This window comes from Pecten maximus, chromosome 17, assembly GCF_902652985.1.
Source record: "Pecten maximus chromosome 17, xPecMax1.1, whole genome shotgun sequence".
In the NCBI taxonomy this organism is placed as follows: domain Eukaryota; kingdom Metazoa; phylum Mollusca; class Bivalvia; order Pectinida; family Pectinidae; genus Pecten; species Pecten maximus.
This window is the reverse complement of record NC_047031.1, coordinates 28,475,178-28,489,460: the sequence shown is the minus strand read 5'-3', so window position 1 is coordinate 28,489,460 and position 14,283 is coordinate 28,475,178. Positions and strand designations below refer to the sequence as shown.

General features: G+C 36.9%; 1 protein-coding gene and 1 long non-coding RNA gene across 2 annotated transcripts in view; one reads left to right on the top strand and one right to left on the bottom strand.

The window, feature by feature from the left end:
* The window catches only part of LOC117315283 (multidrug resistance-associated protein 1-like), a 30,350-nt gene extending 18,835 nt beyond the window's left edge, over positions 1–11,515 (top strand). Inside the window, exons 23-32 of the mRNA XM_033869431.1 lie at positions 116–347; positions 1,351–1,661; positions 2,470–2,669; positions 4,820–4,943; positions 5,724–5,825; positions 6,323–6,469; positions 7,193–7,351; positions 9,083–9,249; positions 9,887–10,081; positions 11,324–11,515. Of these exons, the coding sequence (XP_033725322.1) occupies positions 116–347; positions 1,351–1,661; positions 2,470–2,669; positions 4,820–4,943; positions 5,724–5,825; positions 6,323–6,469; positions 7,193–7,351; positions 9,083–9,249; positions 9,887–10,081; positions 11,324–11,471 (1,785 nt within the window). The 3' untranslated portion in view covers positions 11,472–11,515. The remainder of the gene's footprint in view (positions 1–115; positions 348–1,350; positions 1,662–2,469; positions 2,670–4,819; positions 4,944–5,723; positions 5,826–6,322; positions 6,470–7,192; positions 7,352–9,082; positions 9,250–9,886; positions 10,082–11,323) is intronic.
* A 1,189-nt stretch (positions 11,516–12,704) lies between these two features.
* On the bottom strand, positions 12,705–13,602 carry LOC117315056. Its single transcript, XR_004529672.1, has 2 exons — positions 13,345–13,602; positions 12,705–13,276 (listed from the first exon to the last, which is right to left on the bottom strand). It is a non-coding gene; the product is annotated as an uncharacterized LOC117315056 (long non-coding RNA).
* Positions 13,603–14,283: the final 681 nt, after the last annotated feature.

Below are 14,283 nucleotides of genomic sequence, written 5' to 3'. Positions count from 1 at the left end.
CATGGCCGTCAATGTTGTCATCGTCGTATATGAGAGATACACGCGATTAAGACTCGATGTTTAGGTTCCCTATTCTCTGACCGTGTTTCATTAATGATTAATTATTATGACGTAGGTAAAGTGGTCGGTATACATAGCCTACGTGAAAGCGGCAGGTGTATTCGCCACACTGTTTTCGCTGCTGATGATGACATTATTCCAAGGCCTGAATGTGTACTCGACATTCTGGATCACTGATTGGACAACTGACGAGTACCTTGTCAACAGGAGTAACCAAGGAGATGACGAATATAGCGACAGGAATATATACTACCTAGTCGTGTACGGGGTTCTCGGGCTAGTGCAAGGTAAACATAATATGTCGAGTGTAGACGTTGATGTTTGCCTGTGTTGTCATGATTTTGAATTATTTTATTTGATATTCGATAATGTTAAGATTCATTTCTAGTTTCTAGTCAATCATATTTGAAGTTAATATTTGCCGCGGATCAAAGTTCTGAAATTATCTACAAAGACTATTTCTTGGAATTTGGTCACACATGACCACTTTTTAATTTTAAAATAATATGATATTTAACTCATGTTCTCAACATAGCATCACACCGTCAGGTTCTACAACTGATTTGATTTTTGTGGTCAATGTTAAAGGTCTAGGATAATTTTGTTCAACCTTCAAAACTAAAAAGCGTGTGTATATCATATCTCATAAACCCTTTCACGGTTTAGCTCATATCCACATAATAACATCTCGCCGTTATGTTTTACATGTTTAGCTAATATCGATACCATAACACCACACCTTTAAGTTCCATTTGTTTAGCTAATATCCACACCATAACACCACACAATTGCGTTCCACTTGTTTAGCTAATATCCACACCGTAGCACCACACCGTTAAGTTCTAAATGTTTAGCTTATATTCACACCATTACACCACACCGTTAAGTTCTTCACGTTTATCTAATATCCACACCATTACATCACACCGTTAAGTTCTACATGTTTAGCTTATATCCACACCATTACATCACACCGTTAAGTTCTACATGTTTAGCTTATATCCACACCATAACACCACAACGTTAAGTCTTACATGTTTAGCTTATATACACACCAAAACATCATACCATTTAGTTTTACATGTTTAGCTCATATACACACAATAACACCACACCATTAATATACACACCATAGCACCACCACGTGCTACCTGTTATTGGACAAGGCTTTCAAAAAAGCAGGAACACATGATATCTTGTGATTCCCTAGACATACTTATGTCATTGTGATATATCATATCTAATGTAAGCCCCCACTAAAATCCCTTTTATATTTTATCTTTATAACAGGAGTGTGCCTTCAATTGTTTGCACTCATTGCGTTACTTCGAATTGTTCACGGAAACGGAAAACTCCATACACAGATATTAAACTGTACCTTAAGGTCTCCGATGTCGTTTTTCGACACGACACCTATCGGCCGCATCATGAATCGTTTCTCCAGTGATATAGACGTCCTGGACGATCGCCTGCCGAGGACCTACAGACTGATAAATATAGTCGTGTTTATACTTATATCAACCATCATTGTTATCTGTATCGAGATCCCAACCTTCCTCGTCGCTCTGGTCCCGGCTGGCGTCCTGTATGTAATCGCACTTGTGAGTAGAAATGTAGAGTTTTATATTAATAGAAATAGTCTAACTGACTAGGATCCGGTCCCACCAACGTTCCCTTACTTATGAAACATTCTTAACTTAGTTTTTTTCATAAGAAAGTATTTATGATTGAAGGGGAAAATTTCATTTTAATATTTTTTTCTTGAAATCTAATGCTTTCCTATTGGAAATTTTAAGCTAAGGATTTTCCCTCCGTATAGGAATATTGATGACACTGACTATATTTCACTGAATACCTGGAATGGTTACTGATTTACAATATAAACGACTCCCGTTGCTGATTTGTTATGTCCTTTGCTAAAGACGTGTCCTCAAATGGCTCTGGGTGTTGCAAGGTCGGTAAATTAAGAAAAATGGATTTTAGGTATGAGTATATAGCGAGTCCCGGCAAACGACATAGATTACACCACTTATCTTTAAAACAAATATTTGTTTTGACTTGCATCATCAATGGGTTCCCACAAAATATATTGTCTTATCCAAATTTCTTTTATCTTCTGTTGATGCTGATGGGGGCCGCGGCGGCCGAGTGGTTAAGGTGTCCCGACACTTTATCACTAGTCCTCCACCTCTGGGCTGCGAGTTCGAAACCTACGTGGGGCAGTTGCCAGGTACTGACCCTAGGCTGGTGGTTTTTCTCCGGGTACTCCGGCTTTCCTCCACCTCCAAAACCTGGCACGTCCTTAAATGACCCTGACTGTTAAAAGGACGTTAAACAAAAACAAACCAAACAAACCAAAACTTCTCTCGATATTTTGATTACCCTTTCTTCTATTACATTTGTCAACAGATCTGCTACCTTCCAACCACCCGTCAGTTGAAGAGAATAGAGTCGGTGACTCGCTCCCCCGTGTATAACCACTTCAGCGAGACGATCACGGGCGCTAGCGTCATACGGGCCTATAAGGCGTCCGAACGTTTTATAGAGGAATCTCAGAAACGTGTAGACAAGAACGCCGCCTTCTACCATGGTGCTAATGTGTCGGCGAGGTAAGCAATCATTACAATATCTAGCATTCTTAACTAAATTATTTTGTTCCTTATTTACAGATGACGTTAATTATATCGAGTTTCACTTTGTGTATATCTTGTAGGATAGTGAATAAGTAATGTTTTTTTATTCAAAATACACATGTTGTTTGGTCATATTGGTTTTTACTGGGATATTACACACAATCTGCTGGTATTAATCCTCGCACTACTTTCACATATAATTGTCAATAGTTCCACATTACAGATCCTGGCGTTACTCTAACATGTCGTGTCAATTGTGATCCTGTTGTAGGTGATGGGGATCGTTTTAACTGTTCCTGTTGTAGGTGATAGAGATCGTTTTAACTGTTCCTGTTGTAGGTGATGGTGATCGTTTTAACTGTTCCTGTTGTAGGTGATGGGGATCGTTTTAACTGTTCCTGTTGTAGGTGATGGGGATCGTTTTAACTGTTCCTGTTGTAGGTGATGGTGATCGTTTTAACTGTTCCTGTTGTAGGTGATGGTGATTGTTTTAACTGTTCCTGTTGTAGGTGATGGTGATTGTTTTAACTGTTCCTGTTGTAGGTGATGGTGATTGTTTTAACTGTTCCTGTTGTAGGTGATGGTGATCGTTTTAACTGTTCCTGTTGTAGGTGATGGTGATTGTTTTAACTGTTCCTGTTGTAGGTGATGGGGATCGTTTTAACTGTTCCTGTTGTAGATGGATAGGGATCGTTTTAACTGTTCCTGTTGTAGGTGATGGGGATCGTTTTAACTGTTCCTGTTGTAGGTGATGGGGATCGTTTTAACTGTTCCTGTTGTAGGTGATAGAGATCGTTTTAACTGTTCCTGTTGTAGGTGATGGTGATCGTTTTAACTGTTCCTGTTGTAGGTGATGGGGATCGTTTTAACTGTTCCTGTTGTAGGTGATAGTGATCGTTTTAACTGTTCCTGTTGTAGGTGATAGTGATCGTTTTAACTGTTCCTGTTGTAGGTGATGGTGATTGTTTTAACTGTTCCTGTTGTAGGTGATGGGGATCGTTTTAACTGTTCCTGTTGTAGATGGATAGGGATCGTTTTAACTGTTCCTGTTGTAGGTGATGGGGATCGTTTTAACTGTTCCTGTTGTAGGTGATGGTGATTGTTTTAACTGTTCCTGTTGTAGGTGATAGTGATCGTTTTAACTGTTCCTGTTGTAGGTGATGGGGATCGTTTTAACTGTTCCTGTTGTAGGTGATGGGGATCGTTTTAACTGTTCCTGTTGTAGGTGATGGGGATCGTTTTAACTGTTCCTGTTGTAGGTGATGGGGATCGTTTTAACTGTTCCTGTTGTAGGTGATAGTGATCGTTTTAACTGTTCCTGTTGTAGGTGATGGGGATCGTTTTAACTGTTCCTGTTGTAGGTGATAGAGATCGTTTTAACTGTTCCTGTTGTAGGTGACGTTGATCGTTTTAACTGTGTTCCTGTTGTAGATGGATAGGGATCGTTTTAACTGTTCCTGTTGTAGGTGATAGTGATCGTTTTAACTGTTCCTGTTGTAGGTGGATAGGGATCGTTTTAACTGTTCCTGTTGTAGGTGATGGTGATCGTTTTAACTGTTCCTGTTGTAGGTGATGGTGATCGTTTTAACTGTTCCTGTTGTAGGTGATGGTGATTGTTTTAACTGTTCCTGTTGTAGGTGGATAGGGATCGTTTTAACTGTTCCTGTTGTAGGTGATGGTGATTGTTTTAACTGTTCCTGTTGTAGATGGATAGGGATCGTTTTAACTGTTCCTGTTGTAGGTGACGTTGATCGTTTTAACTGTGTTCCTGTTGTAGATGGATAGGGATCGTTTTAACTGTTCCTGTTGTAGGTGATAGTGATCGTTTTAACTGTGTTCCTGTTGTAGATGGATAGGGATCGTTTTAACTGTTCCTGTTGTAGGTGGATAGGGATCGTTTTAACTGTTCCTGTTGTAGGTGGATGGGGATCGTTTTAACTGTTCCTGTTGTAGGTGATGGTGATTGTTTTAACTGTTCCTGTTGTAGGTGATGGTGATTGTTTTAACTGTTCCTGTTGTAGGTGGATAGGGATCGTTTTAACTGTTCCTGTTGTAGGTGATAGAGATCGTTTTAACTGTTCCTGTTGTAGGTGATGGTGATCGTTTTAACTGTGTTCCTGTTGTAGGTGGATAGGGATCGTCGTGGAGACTTTAAGTAATGTGCTCGTGTTTATTGCCGCCTTGTTTTCCATCAATTCACCAAACCTAAACAGCGGAGATGTCGGTCTCTCCCTCACTTACGCTTTACAGGTATTTATTCAATGATAATTAGTTCTTTTACTGGCTTATATTAAATAATTCCCTAGTATTGTAGTGTAAGTACCCTAATCATCTACTACTTTTAATTAGCGTTACTTACATGAGCCCGTAATTCTAATATGATAGATGACAATCAATCAGTGAAGAAATGACCATTTTATCTTATCGGTATGACACTCTCTTGTTAATTCATTTATGTTACGATAACTACAAATAAGAAATACTTTGCTCATTACTTTGCGCTTATATGACCATATATGATTTGCCCACAAACAAAGAAGAGCCGGAATAAATTTTCACTGCTAATTCCCTCTCTCTTGGGTCGCGGTGGCCGAGTGGTTAAGGTGTCTCGACACTTTAACACTAGCCCTCCACCTCTGGGTTGCGAGTTCAAAACCTACGTGGGGCAGTTGCCAGGTACTGACCGTAGGCCGGTGGTTTTTCTCCGATACTCCGGCTTTCCTCCACCTCTAAAACCTGGCACGTCCTTAAATGACCCTGGCTGTTAATAGGACGTTAAACAAAAACAAACCAAAGGTTCCCTCTGCCAAACGTTTTCATGCAAATTAATTAAAATGACATTATATAATCTTCAGCTTTTCAGCTGACATTGGAATAAAACGCTGATATATGCGATCCCTTCTCTCCAGGAACGTAAACTTCCTACAAATTAGATATGATCAAATGAACATAGTTGTGTATTTTGTTTTGATATTTCAGATCCATGTCTCGCTATTATCTACAGTTGTGTATTTTGTTTTGATATTTCAGATAAATGTCGCACTTGCACTAGTGGTATTTTCAGTGAGTGAAATGCAAATGAACATCGTATCTGTGGAACGCGTTGTGGATTATACTGATCTGCAAGCAGAGGTTTGGCAAACCTAAGTGTTCTTTATCTAACGGGGTTGTATTTTCTCCTAAATATTCAATAATCTTACACATACTTAGTAACTAATGAGATATAAACACTGGCGTGTCAATACAGTTATTTTCGATCGCGACTACCTCGTTTCTCGCCTTGGGAACATATATATTAGCTAGAAGCCTGAGGACGCTTACCCTTCCTAAGCATTTGTGTTTTTCCGGACCTTATTATAGAGAGTTTAAATAGCATTCGAGTTGTGATAACGTTGTTTCCTGGTCGAGTTTGTGATAACTGTTATCTGTCTTACACAGAACCTACTCGCTAAAATATAAAAACCGGGAGGTGTAATATATCGAACTGGCGAACATGTTTTATATAAACAACGATCTGATCTTAAATCAAAGCATTCCGAAACTTCCCGATGCTGTCATTCCATATTTACAAAATAATGGTAACATGTTATTTTTTAATGCTACTTAAAATTCATTTCTCCTTTCAACAGGCTGAATGGATCAGAGATGACTTTCGCCCTCCTCCAATGTGGCCCCAGACAGGAACTGTCAAGTTTGAGGGCTACACTACAAGGTATCGTCCAGGCCTGGACCTCGTGCTGAGGGGCATAGATTGTGAGATACAGAGCGGAGAAAAGGTAGGATAAAATTTCGTACTATAGATCCACTATTGAACGTTTAACACACTTTGTCTCCTGTAAATCTATACACTGTGTTCATAATTTTGTATTATTCTAATTTCGGTTGCACATCGGTATTCCCTCTCACTCTGATATTTTTGCGGAGTCAATTCACGATTTATTCCATGCAAATATCTTCGTCGCCTAAAGGAGACGAAAATCAATGTTAATGTGTTATTTCTCTCATAATTCATCATTAAACCTCTCTGCGCATGCGCTTTTTTTAGTGATGGAATGTGAAATCCGTATTAAATCAACACGTGTGCGTGTCATCATATCAACGCACCTTACAAGCTCTCAGACAAAATGCATTACAACCCACAAGTTCATAGACAAAACAATACCCCCACAAGTTCATAGACAAAACAATACCCCCACAAGTTCATAGACAAAACAATATTGAAATTGATCTTTGCCGTACGTCCAGTTTGTGATCAGCATGCTACTGCGTAACAATTGAAGACCGTGCTAACATGCGGTATAATACTAGTAGTGATATCGAGACTTGGTTCAGATTAAACCAAATTGCTACGTTCAATTTTCATCAAATAGGTGAAGACCATGGAGACAATATTTCAAACGTTCCAAACGCAAAAGACAGCACGAAATAGGGTGGTTGTAACCGAAATCATAATCTCTTTTTACAATTATTAAGATATTACTGATATGTTTTATGTAAAGATAGGAATAGTCGGTAGAACAGGAGCGGGGAAATCCTCCCTGGCTGTGGCCTTGTTCCGTCTTATTGAATCAGCATCTGGAACTATTACTATAGACGGAATACGAACACGTGACCTTGGTCTCCATGATCTCAGGTCAAACATCACCATTCTACCACAGGTAAGTATACGTTATGTTTTATGTATTCTAATAGCATATATTGACACCTCTCCCTCCTTCAGCTAACGCGCTATATAGAATATGTCTGTATCCCATTGCTTTCATGCTACCGTAAACGCAATAAAAACACCGTCCGATTCCCATTTGAATCAAATTCGGAACAAAAATCGTCGCCTTTTTGAGACTCGTGTACTGAATGCCTGCGAAATATAATGGACAAATATTTAGCGCTATGGTAGGGTAGGTGTGGGATGTTTATAGCATTATATATATAACGCTATAGTCCAGATATGTGATTACCAAACCGACGTTGAAATACAATAACCAAGGTATTAAAGCCTGGTGCCAGGGTATTGAGCCATAGGTATCCTGGGATGAAATGCAACAAAATGTGTGTAAAGGAACTACGATATCCATGTGAGATATGTGTACAGACAGATTTCAGGAGACTACTCTCAAGTTAAATTAATTAATTCAAACACATCCTATACTGATTGGTTTCCACTGTCAGAATTGGTGATAAAGTAGATTGACTTTTGTTGGCCCCAACTCATTTATTCGATATATCATCGCGATAATAATTACCCAACAGTTTTCATCATACAAAAACAATATAACGTAAAATTTAATGTAATAGAAACTTTCATACGTTCTTTATTACACATTATATAGTTATATAAATTAAAACAGACGACGTGTTTGTGAAGAAATTCAGTAGAGCATGTGCTGTGTTACTGGCTAGTATTACACCGTAGACGCGGACAGCAAGTCATAATCGTGTGTTTATGAATTAGCATAATCAGTCTGTTGGCGTGGGAACACTGATGAATTAACACTTTATCAGGTTCTTCAGACCCTAATTTAAGCTCACCTTATAGTATTTCGCGAAATAATTGGCATCGCAATTAGTATAGTATCACCTACTTGTTCGCATAGACATATATTATAGGTAACATTTGCTTCATTATTATATAGTGAAATCTGAAGCGCTTTAGAGTAATTTTGAATTAGTAAGTGGGCTATATAACTGCTGTATATGATAATAATTATCTTCCCTCTAAAAGTTAACATTAAAAACTGAAAATGTATTCGAAACAATCAATAGCAGTTCTTTATTTGTAAATATTTATATTTCCACTTAATTCAGACTCAATGAACCTACCACAGTTAACTCGAGTCATTTTTCAATGAACTATATCAAGTCCGGCGTAGGAATACATTTTTCGAGCTTGGACTATATTTTTTAATTCCTTTTCAAAAATGATCATATTTATATGAAATAAATTCCATTAAAAATCATATTTGTTTTAATTCGTTATCAAGTTTGTTCATGAAAGAAATCCTGAAAGTAATACATGTAACCATATGTAGACGAAGAGTGATGACGTACAGTTCGGTAAGTTCCGTGGTAGACTTGCACAAGTCCCTATTTGTCAAGGACAAAATGTTATTCAAAAATATCAAAAAATATAAATATAAGGATTGAATAAAGTGATTTAGAGGTGTATGGGGGTATAAACCTCAATAGGTCTTGAGACAAATTTATTATGAACTGCTTCGCAGTTCATTCAATTTGTCTGAAGACCTATTGAGGTTTATACCCCCATACACCTCAACATAACTTTATTCAATCCTTAAATGAATAAGTTATAAGCTATCGCCTTTGTCAAAATGTCAGATTGTAATGAGGATTTTTGGTAGGACATATATTTGATATCTTATATCATACAGGATCCGGTGCTATTCTCGGGACCTCTGAAGGCCAATGTTGATCCGCTGGAGAGATTTTCGGATCACGAGATATGGAAAGCCTTAGATTCCGCCCACATGAAATCATTCGTCCGGAATCAGCGGGACCAACTACTTTACGAATGTGGTGAAGGAGGGATGAATTTAAGGTAGTCCTGGTGATCCTATCAAAACCCATTTATCGAAGTTCAAGCATAAATATAAGCCTATAAATTCTTTTAATGTCACTTGTGGGTCAATCACGTGTCTGCTTTCCTAAATTAAAATCAATGAACTATTAAAATGCGCTATGGACCTAACTTTTTATCATTAAACTGTTCACGGTGTAACTGTTGTAGTTGATAAACCCCTTGGAACTCAGAAAATAGATGGAATGAATTAGGTTGAAACACGGTTTTCGGGTTTTACGAAATTTTGCATTACGAAACTGATATCCAATGGCTTGAAACCACGATGGAATACACGGTGAAGTCCGTGTAACTGTTATCCAGTATTAATTTGGTGGCAATTAACTCATAATTAAAACAATAGTATAAGGCATTTGTACAAGGATCGCCAGCGTATGTGTTGATACAGTAAAACATGTTGATAACGAAGTCTATGGGAATATAAGTCAAAATTTCGACATATGGGTTTAAGAATACATTTATATATGAAGTTCGGCACTTTAATTTACTTCGTGATAAGCAGACCTTTGTATTTAAACTCGTTTGTCCTCAGAAAGCTTTACTGTAATATGACATTTTCATTGCACGATGAACTAAACCGTCTATTTCGATGGTACAGTGTGGGCCAGAGACAGCTGGTGTGTCTCGGCCGAGCCTTGCTCCACAAGAACAAGATCTTGATCCTGGACGAGGCCACGGCCGCCGTGGATATGGAAACTGACGAACTGATACAGCAGACGATACAGACCGAGTTCAGTGAGTGCACTGTCCTCACCATCGCCCACAGACTGAACACTATCATGGAATACGACAGGTAGGTTATACCGTCCTAACCATCGCCCACAGAATGAACACTATCATGGAATACGACAGGTAGGTTATACCGTCCTCACCATCGCCTACAGACTGAACACTATCATGGAATACGACAGGTAGGTTATACTGTCCTCACCATCGCCCACAGACTGAACACTATCATGGAATACGACAGGTAGGTTGAATACGACAGGTAGGTTATACCGTCCTCACCATCGCCCACAGACTGAACACTATCATGGAATACGACAGGTAGGTTATAATTATAGTACGATTATGACATAAATTTCCAATCTTTTTATATCCTGACTAACCATGATACACATGTATAAATATGGGATACATTCAAATGTACACCAGGCAAGCATAAAATGTCCAAACAATATAGGCATGGACAAATCTAAACAAAATGACAGTTATAAACGAAACCTTTTCTCATGTCAAATGGATGTAGTAAAAAAACAACCAAATGTACTGTGAGTTTTACCTGACTTCATTAATTATCATTATCATATCAGATCATTAATATGCAATAATGTATTTCAGTTTTTGTTAGCTCACCTGGACCGAAGGTCCGGTGAGCTTATGCCATGGTGCAGCGTCCGTCGTCCGGCGTCGTCCGGCGTCCGTCCGTCAACATTTGCTTCAAATCGCTACTAGTCAAAAAGTTCTTATTGGATTTTGACCAAATTTGGTCAGAAACATCCTTGGCAGAAGGGGATCAGATTTTGCATAAATGGTGACTCTGACCCCCAAGGGGCCTGAGGGGCGGGGCCCAATAGGGGAAATCGAGGCAATTCCTTTAAATCGCTACTAGTCATAAAGTTATGAATGGATTTGAACCCGATTTGGTAAGAAACATTCTTGGGGGAAGGGGAACAGATTTTGCATAAATGGTGACTCTGACCCCCGAGGGGCAAAAGGGGCGGGGCCCCATATAGGAAATAGAGGTAATTCCTTTAAATCACTACTAGTCATAAAGTTATAAATGTATGTTGTAAACTCAGAGAGTCTGGACTTCATTATTTCTTTGAAGCAGTTGGGATCCCCACGCTATAACCATAAATAGCATTGTTTGAGGTTAACAAACAAAAGGAATTGAACATGAACATTATTTGACATTTGGTCAAATCCAACCAGGTGAGCGATACAGGCCCCATGGGCCTCTTGTTTATTACGGATTTCCAATGTCATTCTCTCTGAAGCGCCTTAATGATAAATAACATCTATTTCATTACAGAGTGATGGTTCTTGATCAAGGTCTCATCGCAGAATTTGAAACGCCAAGGGCACTTATTAATGATACAACAAGTGTATTTTACGGAATGGCGAAAGATGCGGAAATAACAGACTGGTTTGAAAACGACAAGTATAAAAAGAAAATGTGAACGATGTCTTGACCTTATTTAATTATTAAATTTATATTTTGTGATGTTTTTTTCTTGTTTTTTTTTCAAAGTTTTAAAATATTTAATACATTAAACATGACATAAGACACTTTAGACACGCATTCAACACATTCATCCAGTATCATATTACATATCTAAAACAAATCAAATCAATACCTAGATAACAAATGTTAACAACAGCCAAACAAAACAAGAACAAACACAGAAAAACAAGGTAGGATTGTTTGTTTTAAATTGATAACATCATTTTTTTTTTAATTAAATATTTCCAGTACGTCTTTCCCATTTGATCCATTCTGAACTGGTTGAAGGAGTTTTCTCCCTTACCTCTGGCAATAAATTTCTGGGTGAGATACAAATCCTTTAGAGATTTTTTTAATGCTATAATGTCAAGGTTATTCAGAACACATCTAGATTTATAAATGTAATGTTTGATAGTCAAGAGTATCATATTATCTACTTTCCTATTTATGCCAAAATAAATAAGACCAAAACGAAATGATTGTTTTTAAATTAAATTCAAATGTGATACACAGGTTATTTAACAAATTTTCTAAATTTTGTAGCAAAATCTGAACTTTATCACAATTCCATTTTGTGATATGAATTTTATTTCATTGTTAAACATTTTGTTATCTACACCAACACATTTCAAAAGAACGTTATTGTATTTGCGTTTCAAATTCATCGATCTCTACTCTGGTGAAGTTTAGAAGTAAATATATCAATCGTTAGTATGTGTTATTGCTAACCATGGATATTGACAAATAATTTGTTAAACAGTTGGTTAATTTTGACAAAATATGAGAACAAAATGCATGTTTTATGAGAACATATATATATATAGTTAGCTCATAGGAATCACATATAATGCACACTTAAAAACATGCTAATACATGTAATTCATCATATTACTTATCTTAATTGCATCAGAGAAGGGATATATATTCTTGTTAGTTAGCACTAGATTTGCTATTTATATGACCTTTTATTAACGTGTCAGTTTTTCAGTAAAAACGTTTGATACTATCTACTAAACAAAGAAAACGATTTTAATTACCATTATCAATGATATGCCTTTAACATAAGTTCAGTTAAACAAACATTTATAATATAAAATAAGTACAGCATCATTATTTTCTAATGCCTGATATTTTACTTCATTCAAAAATAATGTACACTATTTAAAAAACATAAAATGAAAACATCATGTTCAAATAATAATGGAAATCATTTATTATGACAGGTACGTATAATGACAGGAATACATGTAGTATATGTACTGCATGTCTCAACTGTGCTGTATATGTTAGTAACAACGTAACGAGCTCAAAAGGGACACATCCTGAATGTCCCTGTTTATAAAGAGCCTATGGTAATTTCATATGCTATGGAGAGCGAGAAATTGACTTGTAAACCAGTCATTTAAAATATAGGCGTCTGCTTACGGATAGTATTAATAGAAAAAAATATCAGCCCCTACTGCTATTATAAGAAGGGCTAATATTTTTTTCTATTAATAATAACCAGAAGCAGACGTCTGTTTTTAAAACAAGTATTACGCTATCATTTGTTTATATTGTTGATACTAATTGTTTCAACAACATCTAATAGATGAAATGTTACGTAAAATAGAAATCAATGTTTACGATTATTATCACATTTTTATTTTTGCCGATGACCGTGTCGTGTGAAAAACATTGAATAAATGATAGCACAGTGTTTGCAATAGAAAATATCATTATATGATTCCGATTATAACACGGACATACATTACTTACATCCTTGATTATAACACGGACATACATTACTTACGACCTTGATTATAACACGGACATACATTACTTACGACCTTGATTATAACACGGACATACATTACTTACATCCTTGATTATAACACGGACATACATCACTTACGACCTTGATTATAACACGGACATACATTACTTACATCCTTGATTATAACACGGACATACATTACTTACATCCTTGATTATAACACGGACATACATCACTTACGACCTTGATTATAACACGGACATACATTACTTACATCCTTGATTATAACACGGACATACATTACTTACATCCTTGATTATAACACGGACATACATTAGTTACGACCTTGATTATAACACGGACATACATTACTTACGTCCTTGATTATAACACGGACATACATTACTTACGACCTTGATTATAACACGGACATACATTACTTACGTCCTTGATTATAACACGGACATACATTACTTACACTCTTGGTTATAACACGGACATACATTACTTACGACCTTGATTATAACACGGACATACATTACTTACGTCCTTGATTATAACACGGACATACATTACTTACGACCTTGATTATAACACGGACATACATTACTTACATCCTTGATTATAACACGGACATACATTACTTACATCCTTGATTATAACACGGACATACATCACTTACGACCTTGATTATAACACGGACATACATTACTTACATCCTTGATTATAACACGGACATACATTACTTACATCCTTGATTATAACACGGACATACATTACTTACGACCTTGATTATAACACGGACATACATTACTTACGTCCTTGATTATAACACGGACATACATTACTTACGACCTTGATTATAACACGGACATACATTACTTACGTCCTTGATTATAACACGGACATACATTACTTACACTCTTGGTTATAACACGGACATACATTACTTACGACCTTGATTATAACACGGACATACATTACTTACGTCCTTGATTATAACACGGACATA